The sequence below is a fragment of the Hordeum vulgare genome, chromosome 1H (genome assembly GCF_904849725.1).
Source record: "Hordeum vulgare subsp. vulgare chromosome 1H, MorexV3_pseudomolecules_assembly, whole genome shotgun sequence".
Taxonomy (NCBI): Eukaryota; Viridiplantae; Streptophyta; class Magnoliopsida; order Poales; family Poaceae; genus Hordeum; species Hordeum vulgare.
This window is the reverse complement of record NC_058518.1, coordinates 133,185,243-133,200,878: the sequence shown is the minus strand read 5'-3', so window position 1 is coordinate 133,200,878 and position 15,636 is coordinate 133,185,243. Positions and strand designations below refer to the sequence as shown.

The following is a 15,636-nucleotide window of genomic DNA, read 5'->3' as shown; positions in this document are numbered from 1 at the left end:
CTCCCACACCCCCAGAGCGCCAACCGAGACGTCGGCAGTGAAGCAGACTCTTCCCTTCTATGTATCACTGCAGACTTATGTGTATTTTATGTATGAGACTTATGTGTATTCTAAGAGACATATTTATATCTATTCCTATGCTCAGTTGGTTCATCGTGGATAACACATATACTACCAAGAACTTGAGATTACAAACAAAGTAAGATGCACCTTGCCGGAATTAAAATACAACTTGATGAAATTAAGATACAACGTGCTGATACAACTTGCTGAATTTAAGATTCAAAAATTTTAGGATACAATAAAATAAATCTACTGAGTCCAACGTAGATATTTTCCTTTTTCATCACCGGCTTCTTCTGTTGCCTTGGCCACACGAGCCCTTTCTCTCTTTCTCTTCCTCTCAGCTTCACGGGCCTCCTCCCGCTTTCTGTAAACCTCCTCCAGCCGAAGTTTCTCTTCTTGGTTTTTACTTATCATCTCATCAAGAAAAGCCCTCTGCTCCACACAGTACTCTTCCCACTCTTTCTTCTCCGCTGCTTTCTCCTCTGCTTCAGCCTTCGCGCGGCGCTCTTCCAAGTCCAAGCTAACCCATGCACGGCGACCTCTTTCATGAATCTCGGTCACCGTCCAGTCCGGCATTTCCTTGCCAATCCAATGATAGTACATGCAGAGAGGAGGAGGAGACTACCAAAAAAAATATAAATATCAAGTAAACAATAATATCAACAACATATTTATTCTGGATGACTTGAGCATACCGGAGGCCTGATGTACGCAGAAATAGATTCGGGTGGATCAGATTCATAATTGGTGCACATGAAAAACTTCATGCCCAACCAATCTGAAAAATCCATCACCTCCTTCACCCTGTAGAGATCACCGCACCAACATCGAACTGCTTCCACCCCCCGAGGCAAACTCGCACTCTTCATTTTCTTAGGCATGATGCTCTGATCCGAGCAAGACAAACTTATATTGACTAGATGGTGGAGGAAGGCAGTGGTAGTGTTCTCAAGTGAGGCTGGATGATGGAGGAAGGCAGTCCAATGCCTCCTTTTATAGACTCAGATGACCAGGAAGATGGCGGGAAAACGAGGAGGGAAATGAGGCGGGAAAGTTTTGGCGGAAAATAAGAGGGTCAAAAGTTGGCGGGAAAGGTGGCGGGAAAAGAAACGGGGAAAATTTGGCGGGAAAGGTGGTGCGAAAAATTTGGCGGGAATGGAGACGTGGAAATATTGGCGACAAGGGAGGAGGGAACGAAATGGCGGGAAAGATTGGGGGAATATGGGCGGGAAATGGAGCCGGGAAAATAGCTAAGGTTGATTATTTTTTCCATGCACCTATTGGCTTAGTCAAGACCAATTAGTCCTGTCAGGGACTTATTGGTCTGGGCTAGGCCGACAGGAACTAATTGGCCTAGCCAAGGCCGATTAGTCCGTGTCATGCACCCACATGCAGGTTGATAGGCCTGTCGGCTTAGCCAAGACCAATTAATCCTGTCAGGGACTTATTGGTCTTGGCTAGGCCGACAGAAACTAATTGGCCTAGCCAAGGCCGATTAGTCCCTGTCATGCACCCACATGCAGGTTGATAGGCCTGTCGGCCTAGCCAAGGCCGACTCAGACTAATTGGCCTTGGCTAAGTCGATTAGTCCCTATCGACCACGCCTAAGCCGAGGCAGATATATTATTAAAAAATTCACATTTGAGCATTATTTTTTGAAATGAATAAAAAAATACAATATTAAAAAAAGACCTAATCGGGCCAACAGACCGGCCCGTTTAATAACCGGGTCGTGCCTGGGCCTGGAGGCGCAGCCCATGGGCTGGCACGACACGACACGATTACTAAACGTGCCTCGGCGGGCCGTGTCGGGCCAGGCACGTTTAGCCCGTTGGCCGGCCCGTTTGACCAGGTATGTGTTGAAGATGGTCTAATAAAATAGGAGAGATAGGTAGAGCACACCACTACTTGACTCACGAATCCTCCGGAGCCCATACCAGCAAATATCCAGCGTCGCATCTGCAATAGCAGCCAAAATCCACTCGGGGTTATCAAGAAGAGGGGGAGGGTCACTTGGAAAGGGTAAGCAATCACCCAAACGGGACGGATACCAAAAGGCAGAAGCCGCTCACGCCTTCTCCGCCCTCGTTCGGTTCTTCGCATCTCAGCAAAAGGCCACCTGCAGAAGCTGAAAGGCATATCCGCCCCAGAATTACATGGACTTTCCTCGCAGGAGATTCGATTCGGTCATGTAAGTTGGCAGCTTCCATTTTTCTGTTTGACGCCACCCTTGCCGAGGTGTGTGCGTAACTTGCTTCTGCAGATCTCAGCTCAGTTCTTGGTTTCTTGCTTGGATCAAAATGTCTATTATACTACAATACGTTGGATCAAAATGTGATAGCTTGTGGGAATGTACTAGGACCGGATCTTGACATCGCTCGTCTGCGATTTCAAGCAGGGCGTTGACCCTTTGGCTGTGGGAGGAACACAACCCGTTCGATGGTATTATGGTGTCAAGCTGTGTGCTGAATATCCGGGTGTTCGATTCTAGATCTTTGTGTTGGATTGAGCTTACCTTGGCTTGCTTCAACAGTTCAACCCTGTAATGGGCAGTGCAGGGCACAAGACCTTCCTGACTGCATTTTTCTTTAGTTGAATCCACTTCAGATGAAACTGTTTCCAATATTAGCACTATAGCTGCCACCTACAGGCCTAAGGGCAAAAATTAGTCTGTCGGCTTATCAGGGATGTTGCCTCCGCTTCGTCCACAATCTTTCTCATTGGGTTTTGAGGTGTGAGCTTGTTTCCATCAAGTTCTTAGTCAAACCACATTAGCCTTGACAATTTATGAGTCTGGCAGTGCATACCAAGCACACCATCTAAATCCTCCCCTGCTTCTTTTAGTTGAACCCAGTTCAGATGAAAGTGCTTCCTATATTAGCACTAAAACTATCATCATCTACAGGAAAAGTCCAACCGGATGTCCATGAGGCGCAAACTTTGAGTTTGTCACAATTCTCTTTGGCAAGTTTGACCGAGTTAGTAAAATTTTGTTCATTACCACAGTTTAGGCATGCCCAAAGATTTGTTGAGTTGTCAATATCTGCTTAGGCAAGCTCAGAAACTTGCTTGTGACGTGTCTTGTTTTTCTCTGAGACAAGTTAGTCAAAAATGTTTGACAAACTTAGGTACTCCAAGGCTCTGAACCGAACAAGCCTGTATCATTTGGATACAGTTCTACCCTGCTATATTTTCTTGATCAAAATGGTCTAAAAAGAATCGTTATGTCGGTGGGCTGTCTACTTCCCGTTCGTTGAGGGGATTGCTCATGGAATTTATGTAATGAATAGCTAGTTCAATTGCACTCGACATATTTCTGAATAGCAATATTTGTACAGAATCATCATCTCTGTAGTGCACTATCTAAAACGGCTATTTGTTTCGAATACACTTTGTTCTACATAAGATTAGATGCCACATGATTTTCCTGCCAATTTCTCATGTTTTTGTGCAGCTACTTAATGTTTATGCTAATTACTCACATTTCGTTTGTGCAGCTGCTTGATGTGATGATAGCTCTTAGATCATAGTTTACATTAGCCATTACAGCAAGGAGTCACGAAATGCTGAAAAGTTCCATGTTTCTTCCTGCTGGTTCCTTGACCAAACAACTGTAGTATTATGAGGGGAGGTACTGAATCTGCTTATGCTCTTACTTTGTGTGAGATGCCTGTCAAATATTGGTTGCAAAACACACTCTCATATTATTAAAAGCATGCTCGTTGTTCTGTAAGACATATATAATGAAGAGTGTTTATAAGTACATGTCCCTTGGAGAAGTGTTTATCTTAGTTTAACTAAATTCATTTTTTTGTGTTCCATAGGAAACTCAAATGACTATTGCAGTTGCCAGGTGTGCCTCGGAAAGTACACATTACTTGGCGATGAAGAAAATCCAAGATTGGCAATGTTTGAAAGACGCCTTCCCTTCTTTGGTTGTGGAATCGGATGGTGTTGGTGAGGCAGTCTACCCCTTCATTCTTTCATTCGGTTATTGTTTACTGTATTAAAATTATTGCAGTTTTCTCTTAGGTTTCGTGTGCCCGTTAATCTGGTACATAGCAGCTCTTCTTTATTGCTGCAAGTACTACAACCGTGATCCTCGAGAACGGCCTGGGCTTGCCGCTTCTGCTCTTCTGGTTAGTTTTTATTCGTCGTACACGTGCGAAGCATATCATGTCCGATTAGATTTAGTATATGACATACAAAAACAATAATTTATTTTTACTGTTTAACAAGTTACTCAATCATTCATCGGTGCACATTGTCATAATTCATGGTTGAACTGCCTGCATGGCCTTGTTTAGTTCCTTGTGATGTACGGACATTTTAATTAAATCTAATATACAAACTCATCAATGTGCCTCTCCATTTTTTTTCATTTGTTTTCTTATACACTGTTAGCAATTGAGTTTTCTTTCTCATGTTTCCTCTGGTTTCATGTGTGCAGGCAATCATGTTTACAGCAGCGACTATCATTACCCTTTCTGTTTTACTGGTAATGTGTGCACACAAACGTTTCTTGAATAGCTGTGGTAGCTGACTGAAGAATATACAGTAGCTAGCTGCAAGATATTCGATGCATACCCTCGAGGAATGAAGTGCTTGACAGAAATACTCTCTTTAGGTTCCCTTGTTAATCAATTGATTAAATCCCCAGGAGAAATCGAAGGATTGCCCTTCGCATGATAGCCTGCTATCTCTTGCTGTGGAGTGTAGATTACTGTACAATTTTGTGCTGACAGATGAACCTGTTGCGTAACATTTTTTGTACTGGCAAACTATTGGAATTTATTCTTTCAGGCGCAATCAAATGCGCTAGCTGAGTAATATACTCACTCTATATCTAAATACTTGTGTAGTTGGAGAGAACTAGACAGCTACCATCGAAATAAAGGGTAATATGTACGAAGGATCCACTACATACGCCCTTGGTCGGGCCTAGTACACCATTTTCTTGTCTTATATTAAAGTTCAAAAGTTATGCTCGCACCATGGTTTGAACTCCAAACCTCTAGCCAACATGAAAGGGGCAGCTACCAACAGAACACACCACTGATGTGACAAATTCAAGTATGATATTTCCTTTATATAAAAAACACAGCTGTTTATCTATTTTGATTTAAATTTTGCTTGCCAGCTCCTTTTTCTTTCGTATTTCTTTTTACCCTATTTTCATTTTTTTAATTCGTGATTTTTAAATATCTTAAACTTTTCTTAAATTCATTTTATCCTTTTTTATCTTTATTATTCTTTTGAAACTTATTTAATAAATTGAAAAATAGTCTAGATAAACGTATGTATGTACATCATGTGGAATGCACAGGTCATAAAAAATAGTTTAGATAAACGTATGTATGTACATCGTGTGTTATAATGCGATGATGTTACTCCAAGTCATGAAAACGGACCCAATTTTAGTTTGTACACAATTTGGAATTTCAAATTACGTATGAAATTTTTAAAAAGTTCTCCACATTTTCCAAATTTGTTAACAACTTCCCAACAATTTAGGGTTTAGGGTTTAAAATACTACCTCCTTTCCGGTTTATAAGGCTTGCGCGTATTCCTAGGTTGACAAATAGGCCATCGTAATACAAGTTATATATCACAAAAAATATGTCATTAGAAACTTTAAACCGTCTACTTTCTAATGGTATAATTTTTAGACTATACAACTCATTTTAACTTGATCAAATTATAAATCTAGAAATACGTGCAAGCCTTATAATTTGAAAAGGAGGTAGTACCAAAATTACGGTTTAAGTAATAGTTCATTAATTTTTATAATAATGCGATAAACATATGCATATACATCATGTGGAACGCACGGGTGTCGGTAAGGGCGAAAGAGGTGTTATAATGCGTTGATGCTACTCCGACTCATGAAATGGACCTAATTTTAATTTGTGCACAATTTTAGAATTTCAAACTATGTATGAAAATTTTAAAAACTTTAATACATTTTCCAAAGTTGTTAACAACTTCCCAACAATTTAGGGTTTAGGGTTTCAAATACCAAAATTACGGTTTAAGTAATAGTTCATCAATTTTTAAAATAATAGATCATCAACTTTATAAAAGTTTCATTAACTTGCAATAAAAGTTCGCGTGTTTGAGGAATAGTTCACGAATTTAGAAAAAAAACTTCATCAATCTGTGAAAAAGTCACCTATTTTTAAGAAAAAAATGACGAACTTGAAAAAATGATCATTTGAAAAAACAAATGGTGCGAGGTTTAAAAATCTAACACGTTTAAAAAGGAAAAGGAAATCAAAAAAATGAAAAGGAAAAAATAAATATAAAAAGGAAACAAAACAAAGAATACTGCGTTTCCAGTGTTGTTTATTAGAGTAAAAAATATTTGTAGCATGTGAGGTCTTGTTGACCAGTTGGTTAGTGCAGCTTTGGTAATACCTAAACGTGCATGGTTTGAATCTTGCTTCTCACATAATATTTTTGGCGGTTTAAAAAGTAGAGAAAACATGAACAGTGTTCAGGGTGTGTGTTTATGAAAAAAAAGCATATACGTGAATATGATCATCTTGCCTTTTATTATGAAGAGGTATCGATTAAGAGCAGTGATCGATTAATCTAGACCGTTTTTGTGTTTAGGGGGTGTATTGAAGCAGAATTGTTATTTGTTTACTTATACCAGGCTGTCTAGTGTCTATGTGAACTATATATAGTACTTCCTTGGTCCCAAAATAATTGTCTCAATTTTATACTAGCTTTAGTATAAAGTTGTACTAAGCTTAAGACAATTATTTTGGAACAGAGGAAGTACTATTACTGATTACTGAAATACTGTTGCTCTTATGTATTGCTGTCTGTGTGTTATAGAGAACTTCTGCTGGGGATAACATAAGTTTTTGTATGACATGTAGTAATTCAGTAGTAATTCGCCTCGCTTTTGTGTATATGAATATGCAACGAGAAGCCTGAATTTATTCATCTTCATCAAGCGGCCTCCCTTCTCTTGAGCTTGACCATGAGGCCGTTCTTGGTGTGGAGCACCACCGAGTCGCTGGGCTCCACCACATGGCCGTCGACGAGCTCCACCCGGAAGTTATATATGATGGCCGCGGCGGCGATCTTGAGGTTGGTGAGCCCCAGGTCCTTGCCCAGGCAACTCCTGGGCCCGGCGTTGAAGGCTGCGAACTTGTAGCTCGGCTCGTGCCGGACCCGGCCGCTGCCGGACAGCCACCGCTCCGGCCGGTACTCCCGGCAGTCGTCGCCCCATATCCCCTCTACCCTGCCCATGGCGTAGATGCAGAAGAGGATCCTGGTGCCCTTGGTCACCCTCGTGCCGTCCGGCAGCACGTCGTCGGCGCGTGCCTCCTTCTCCTCAAACGGCGCGGGCGGGTGCAGCCGCAGCGCTTCCAGCACCGCCGCGTGGAGGTAGGTCGCCGACCGGAGCGTGTCGCAGTCGAACACGGCCGGTTTGCCGCCGCAGCACGCGGCGTTGGTGCGTAGTAACGACTCGAGCTCGGCGAGGACCTTGTCCTGCACGCGCGGGTGTGTGCAGAGCATGTAGAAGAGCCAGGTGAGCGCGGACGCGACGAGGTCCTTGGCCGCGATCATGTAGCCGACGGCGGCGTCGCGGAGGAACTCGTCCCTCTGCCGGTCGGTCATGGCGGGGTCCCTGGGCCACGCCATGTACATGGACAGCAGGTCGCCGCCTTGTCCTCCTCCTTGGACTTGGAGCGGCTTTGCCTTGCGTTTCGCGATCTCGCGGTAGACGAACTCGTCGAGCACCGCCTTAGCCTCGGCGAACCTCCTCTCGATGCCGACGTTGAGCCACCTCAGCAGCTTCCACCACGCAGCCGGCACGACGTGCCGGAACATGACGGCCTCCCCGGCGATCCTGGTCGCCTGGCCGAAGGGCGGGTACGGGGCGTCGGCGGCGGAGAGGGAGAGCGAGTCGAGGTCGGCGGCGAACACCACGGCGTAGGAGACGTCGAGCGAGAAGCGCATGAACACGTCCTCGAGCTCGACGGCGCGCCCGGCCGCGGCGGCGTGGTCCAGGAAGGGCACCAGGAGCCGCGCCGTCTGCCGCGCGACGGTGGATATGACGAAGGAGCGGAACACGGGCGCGGCGAAGACGGTGGCGACGATCTGCCGCTGCCGCGCCCAGGACGCGGCGTCCGCGTTGAGCAGCCCGTTTCCGGCGACGTCGAACATCTCCGCGAAGTCGCGGCCCTTGTCGTAGCAGTCGAAGTTGGCCGCGAGGCAGTGGTGCACGGCGGCCGGGTCGCAGGTGACGAGGAAGTCGCCGCCGAAGAGCCACGGCCCGCGGAACACGAACGTGCACCCGGAGTCCCTGAGCGCGGCGGTGGCGGCGTCAAGGAGGTGGCCGAGGTTGCTGAGCACGAAGGGGAGCATGCCGACGACCGGCCATCGCAGCGGCACGCTGCTGCCGCGGCACCGCAGGGCGAGGCGGAGGGCGGCCAGGGAGAGGAAGCAGAGCGCGGCCAGGAGGGTCTCCGGGTAGTAGAGGAGGAAGGCGCCCATGGTGGCCATTTGCGCGCGCAAGGTTTAGCTGCCGAGTGGGGTGTGCCTTGCGCGCCGACAGTTAATGTACTGATGATCAGTGGTATAACTGGCACTTGTTCTTACTTCCCTATGGGAGTGCTAAGATTCACAACGATCGTGTGGGCCGGGGATTTCGATTGATGTGAGCCGGAGAGTGCTAGTGGGGACGGTAAATGATTCATGCCGAGTTCGTGATACAAATCGTCGACTGCGGGTCGGATCGGCGAACCGCTGCTGCACGGATCAACCTGTTACGACGGGCGACTCCTTTTCTCTCCGCTCCCCTCCAAAAAAAAATAATGTGCAACAGCCGGTAACCGAACCCGGGTCTGTACGTACGGTGGCAGGGTACTATTCTACCACAAGACCACTGATGCCTTGTGCTAGTTTCCACATACTTTTTATAGGACAGAAACACAAGTATTCGCTGGGACGGTAGGCAGCTCATGCCACGCATAGCCTTCTTTCGAACAAAAGCATTCTGAAATCTGGACCGATATACTTCATTTTGTTTTCGTTTTTATATTAACAAACCATGTGCATTCATCCTTGAGCAGAATTACAAAATCACACATGCTCATGATCCAGAACACAACTGATACCACATTTTACAGCTAATACCCAACAAGAAAAGCAAAGAAGCCCTTCAGGGACCAATATGCAAAACCACCAGCACTCACGACCAACGGTACAACTTACATTTGGAGTCAACACAAAGCAAAAAGTTACACACTAGTCCCTGAAATACATAATGAGGACAACAAACTGGGTTCAAAATCACTCTTGTACCGGACTATTCACACCGGGACGAGACAATTTGGTCCATCGAGACGTCCACAACTGCTTGCCACAAGGACGCGAGGCCATAAGGACAAGCTGATGAAGTGATGGACATCCCTAAATATTCATAAGGGGACGAGGAAGGAAGCATGGACTGTGATCACCCTAGTGGCTTGGACTATGTGGAAACACACGAACGACATTGTCTTCAATGTCACGTCGCCTTCCCATGACAACGAGCTGGAGCATATCGAAGCGGAGGGCCAAAACTGGAGTGCAACGACATTACTGAGGGAGGCGAGCTCGCTCCCAATTAGGATAGATTCGTGGATGATTAGCGAGTAGTTAGCATGACGTAACTTGGCTCAAGAAGACGTGGATGTTTGTAAAACTCTATTCTGCCATCTTGGTATCTTCTATCTATGATCTCGATACACCAACATTGACGTATCCTTTGAAAAAAAACCTGCTTGCCATGGATTCCCCACTAAAGTCATACTGCCTCCCATTTGGCATCATGGATGGGGGGAATAAAAAGAGGCCACCCTTTGATGGTCATGGTGATGTTGCATCGGCATGCTGAATTCTACTAGGATGTTGTGATGACATGCTTGAACGGTTGCGACAATGCATCATGGGCGTGATGCTTCGGCTGCAGAGTTTGCACAACGACATGCTTCGAACACTCGCGTGTGTGCTTTGATAGTTGCAACAATGTCACGACGGCATGTTTCAACGGTCATGGTGATGCTACGAGGCGTGCTAAAGCAGCCACGACAATGAAATGACGACATGCTTCTAACTTCTATGTTGTGCTTCGACGAACGCAATGACAGTGCGATGACAAGCTTCCACTATTGCGTCGATATTGCGACGGCATGCTTCAACGGCCTCGGCGATGTTGCGTCGGCGTTCTTCAAACAGACATGGAGATGTTGCGACATCGTGCTTCAACAACCGCGATCCTATGACCTGGTTGCTTCACTAGTTTGTTTCACGGACGGGGTAGTGCGTGATGACGGGCATGGATGCTTCGATGATGGTGCGATGGTGCGCTTCGATGGTCGCAGCGATGCGGTGATAGCAAACCGGCTGCACCGTGATGTCGCGATGGCATGCTTCGTAGGCGACAGCATCATCGTCGTTAAGGATGCTATATACAAAATAACCTTGACTCCATGAGCTTGTTGTAGTACCAGATCAAACCAACTCCCATGATCAGGTCCAAAAGATGGTGTGCTAGAAATCATCATTTGGCTTCAATGTGCCATCACAAATATAGCTATGTAGCAACAATGCAACCCGTGAAGTATGCGTGTAAGAAGGATCATAAAAAAAAGACAAGTCTATTGGAAATATGCCCTAGAGGAAATAATAAAGTGGTTATTATTATATTTCCTAGTTCATGATAATTGTTTATTATTCATGCTATAACTGTATTAATCGGAAACCATGATACATGTGTGAATATATAGATCACAATGTGTTCCTAATGAGCCTCTAGTTGCTAGCTCGTTGATCAATAGATGGTCATGGTTTCCTCATCATGGACATTGGATGCCATTTTTAACGGGATCACATCATTGGGGAATGATGTGATGGACAAGACCCAATCCTAAGCATAGCACTAGATCGTGTTGTTCGTCTGCTAAAGCTTTTCTAATGTCAAGTATCATGTCCTTAGACCATGAGATTGTACAACTCCCAGATACCGTAGGAGTGCTTTGGGTGTACCAAACGTCACAACGTAACTGGGTGATTATAAAGGTGCACTACGGGTATCTCCGAAAGTGTCTGTCGGGTTGCACGAATCGAGACTGGGATTTGTCACTCCGTGTGACGCAGAGGTATCTCTGGGCCCACTCGGTAATTCATCATCATATTGAGCTCAGTGTGACTAAGGAGTTAGCCACAGGATGATGTCTTACGGAAGGAGTAAAGAGACTTGCCGGTAACGAGATTGAACAAGGTATGGGGATACGGACGATCGAATCTCGGGCAAGTATCATACCGGTAGACAAAGGGAATCGCATACGGGATTGATTGAATCCTTGACATCGGGGTTCATCCGATGAGATCATCATGGAACATGTGGGAACCAACATGGATATCCAGATCCCGCTGTTGGTTATTGGTCAGAGAGATGTCTCGGCCATGTCTGCATGTCTCCCGAACCCGTAGGGTCTACACACTTAAGGTTCGATGACGCTAGAGTTGTAAAGGGAATAGTATGTGGTTATCGTAGGTTGTTCGTAGTCCCGGATGAGATTCCAGACGTCAGGGGGAGCTCCAGAATGGATCGTACGTAAAGATTGATACATAGGAAGTCCTGTTTTGGTCACCGAAAAGTTTCAGACTCATCGGTAGTGTACCGGGAGTGCCGGGAGGGTGCCGAAGGACCCCCGGGAGGGGTGTGACGAACAAAGGAGTTCATGGGCTGTTAAAGGAGGTGGACCAGCCCTTATTGGGCTGGACAAGGCCTTCCCTAAAGGCCCATGCGGCTAGGGATAAGGAGATAAGGCAAGAAGGGGTTTAAAAGGAAGGGATCCACCTCCCTTGTGGGAGGTGGACTCCTCCCTAGCTCGGCCGAACTCCTCCTCCTTGGAGGAGGGGCCAAGGCATCCCTCCCTCTCCTTACTCCTATATATACTTGAGGTTTTGGGATTTTTGAGACACAATTATTATTCATCTCTCTCCCACGGCGCAACCCTACCCCTCTCTTCTTCCTCCTCCGCAGCGTTTGGCGAAGCCCTTCCGGAGAACCACATAGCTTCACCGCCACCACACCGTCGTGCTGCCGGAGCTCTCCCTCAACTTCTCCTCTCTCCTTGCTGGATCAAGAAGGAGTAGACGTCGCCAGTCTGTACGTGTGTTGAACGTGGAGGCACCATCGTTTGGTGCATAGATCGGAATCCACCGCGATCTAAATCGCGGCGAGTACGACTCCATCAACCGCGTTCATAGTAATGCTTCCGCTTAGCGATCTTCAAAGGTATGAAAATGCTCTACTACCTCTCTCGTTGCTGGTTTCTCCATAGATAGATCCTTGCATGGCGTAGGAAAATTTTGAAATTACTACGATCCCCAACAAAGTCATGGGATCGCTACTATAGGTCACGAACTCAGTAAAGGTGGGTTTGCTTCGCGTTTGAGACACAAAGGCACTGCGCGCCACACGATCGTAGCATTGCATCAACAACATTCAACCTTTGTAGCGCTCGGCTTGCCGTAGGGGCGGTGGTTTAGCAGCAGTGGTGGCTGGTCTTTGCAAAGTTACATGTCCAGTTTATGGTAGAGACGACCATCTGTTGCAGCATTGCGCGTCAGGCTTTGCAACAATGGTGTCCGACCCTTGCAGCGTTGTGTATTAGGGCTTTGTAGCAGTGGTCCCCGATCGGCCCTTACAATGCACATGACTTGTTGCTGGAACGAGCACGCCTTGTGAAAGGATCGATATGGTTGACTAGAGGGGGGTGAATAGGCAACGACCAATTTTTAATTAATCTTAACAAGTTAAGGTAAACAACATATGGGTTCACAAATAATACAACAATGGGGTGAACCCTAATGAAGCTAATAACGAGAGTTACTAAGACAAGTAATAGATAGACGACAACATAAGCATACACAAAGTAAAGGTTAGAGATAACCACAAGTGGAACCGATGGAGACGAGGATGTGTTACCGAAGTTCCTTCCCTTTGACAGGAAGTACGTCTCCGTTGGAGCGGTGTGGAGGCACAATGCTCCCCAATAAGCCACTAAGGCCACTGTATTGTCCTCACGCCCTCGCACGATGCAAGGTACCGTGATTCCACTATAGGTGCCCTTGAAGGCGGCGACCGAACCTTTACAAACAAGGTTGGGGGCAAACTCCACACAAAGCTTGGAGGCTCCCAACAAGACCACGAAGCTTCACCACAATGGAATGTGGCTTCGAGGTGACCTCAACCGTCTAGGATGCTCAAACACCCAAGAGTAACAAGATCCGCAAGGGATTGGTGGGGGAATCAACTTTTCACTTGGTGGAAGTGTGGATCTAGGCCTTCTCAACCAATCCCTAAAGAATCAACAAGTTTGATTGGCTAGGGAGAGAGTCGGGCACTTTTGAGCTTAGGGAGCAACAATGGAGCTTGGGACAGGAAGAGATAAGGTTCCACAGCTAGAAGAACCCTTTATACAGTGGGGGGGGGGAATCCAACCGTTTTCCCCACTCTCTTCCCGAGTCTAGCGGTACTATCGCTGGGTGCAGCGGTACTACCGCTAGCACTCCAGCGGTTCTACCGCTGGCTCTCCAGCGGTACTACCGCTGGCTGCAGCGGTACTACCGCTGGCCCCCTGGTAGTGCATAAGAACTACCACCGCCAAGAAAGTCTTCGCAAAAAGGTCCGTCCACGAACAACCGCTAGGAAGGCGGTACTAAGCTCCTAGAGCGGTACTACCGCTGACTAGGGGCGGTACTACCGCCAGCTAGCGGTACTACCGCTGTCTGCAGCGGTACTACCGCTAGCACTCGAGCGGTACTACCGCTGGGGGACCATTTGCAAAGAAGAAGGAAACACAAAGGCGGGAGCCACTCCAAAGATGCAGGTAAGGAGAAATATGTGAAGTGTGCGCGTGCAAAGATTGATTCCATCCAAACCTTTCCACTACGGTTCCCCTCTTAATAGTACGGCTTTCCTATGACTCAAATAAAGAGAATCGTAGAGAACGCCGGTCTTCTGTTCCACGAACGAGGGGGCGAGTCGTCTTGTGTCGTTGACGTGTGTTATCTGAAATCTTAATCACACACAAGGTTACTCCTTTGCGGTACTGTCATCAATCACCAAAATTACTTAGGCATAAACTATGCCCCAACAATCTCCCCTTTTTGGTGGATTGATGACAATACCGGATTTGCACATAGAATAATATGGGAACCAAAAGATAGAGATATATGACAATAAGGAGCATATGACTCACAACATATGATGAAAATAAATCTCACACAAGCTCATGTCTCACAAAAGATAGCAAAATAGAAGCAAACCAAGTTCGAAGCAAAACACGAAAGATAAGCAAAGCAAAGCAAAGTTTGACTCTCAAAGCAAATCTCCTAGACTCTCTCCCCCTTTGGCACAAGACACCAAAAAGGGGCACACCTAACGCCACAGGTGGTTACTCCTCATCCTCAGCATCGCCAGACTCGTCCGTACCCTCCGGATCGTCCTGCTCCTCCTCTTCCTCCTCAACGCCAGACCACTGGTACCCTTGAGCCCGCATCCAAGTAGCCTCTGGAGTTATGTCGTCCTCTGATTCGCTGGAGATGTCAACATCAAGAGTCCTTAGGACACGCTTGTGCCTCTGACGGTTCTCTTTCTGAGCCACGTGCGTCTGGTATTGGCCCTTAGCCTGCATACAGAAGAGAGTCTTCATCTTATCCTGCAGTTTGATGGCCCAAGATGGCATGGCAGAAGGGCGGGACTGAGAGGCGGTTCCTCTGTCAGCAGCAGTCTCTGTGTAAGTGTCCATGTGCTGAGAGGAGGTTGATGGGTTGGCCCATTTATCCTTGACGCGAAGCTTGACAGGATCGTGCACAACGTAGTCAGCCTGAATGTATAACTCCTTCTGCGGATAGGTGTTTTGCCACTTCTGACGGATATAAGCAAACAGATAGGGCCCGTAGATGGGAACCTTGCGCATCATGATGCAGTTCCAGAGCTCAGTGAACATCACATCAGAAATATCAAGAGGGGCAGACTCCTTAGTCATAGCCTCCTCACAGAGCAGTAGCATCTCAGCCAGATAGCCATGTACCTCATCGAAGTTGCCAATGCGAGGAAAGAGGGTGTTGCGGAAGATCCGATGCATGATATCTAGATGCTTGGGGAGCACACCCTTCTTCACATAGAGTTGTTGCAATCTGTCCTTGGCGGGGGCCCTATCAGTGGAAGCTACAGCATGAGGACGCGACCCAAGTGGAGTGTCAGCTCCCTGGAACTCAACCTTGAGGAATGCCATGAATTCACGCCAGGTACCGGTCATCTTCTGAGTCCCAGTCATCCACACCATGGAGCGCTCGTCATCAGGAGAGAAGTGAACCGTGACATAGAACTAGGCAACAACATTGGGGTCAAAGTCTGTCTTGAAAGAGATGATGTCCTTGATGCCCATTTTGTCAATCAGAGAAAGAGCATCACCAAAGTAGTCCATGTTCCGCTAAAGGTGAGCCAGGTCAATCCACTGAACGGGGACAAAGTTCCTCTTGAAATGGTTG

At 46.7% G+C, this 15,636-nt stretch overlaps 2 protein-coding genes across 2 annotated transcripts; one reads left to right on the top strand and one right to left on the bottom strand.

The window, feature by feature from the left end:
* Nucleotides 1–2,014: 2,014 nt before the first annotated feature.
* On the top strand, nt 2,015–4,917 carry LOC123427081 (60S ribosomal protein L18a-like protein). Its single transcript, XM_045111036.1, has 5 exons — nt 2,015–2,257; nt 3,564–3,697; nt 3,891–4,023; nt 4,088–4,205; nt 4,517–4,917. Exons 2-5 carry the CDS (start codon nt 3,688–3,690, stop codon nt 4,607–4,609), a joined length of 354 nt encoding a protein of 117 aa, XP_044966971.1. The 5' UTR covers nt 2,015–2,257; nt 3,564–3,687; the 3' UTR covers nt 4,610–4,917.
* Nucleotides 4,918–6,897: 1,980 nt separating this feature from the next.
* Nucleotides 6,898–8,705, bottom strand: LOC123408112 (noroxomaritidine synthase-like). Its single transcript, XM_045101305.1, has one exon. The coding sequence runs from the start codon at nt 8,587–8,589 to the stop codon at nt 7,027–7,029; it is 1,563 nt and encodes a 520-aa protein (XP_044957240.1). The 5' UTR covers nt 8,590–8,705; the 3' UTR covers nt 6,898–7,026.
* Nucleotides 8,706–15,636: the final 6,931 nt, after the last annotated feature.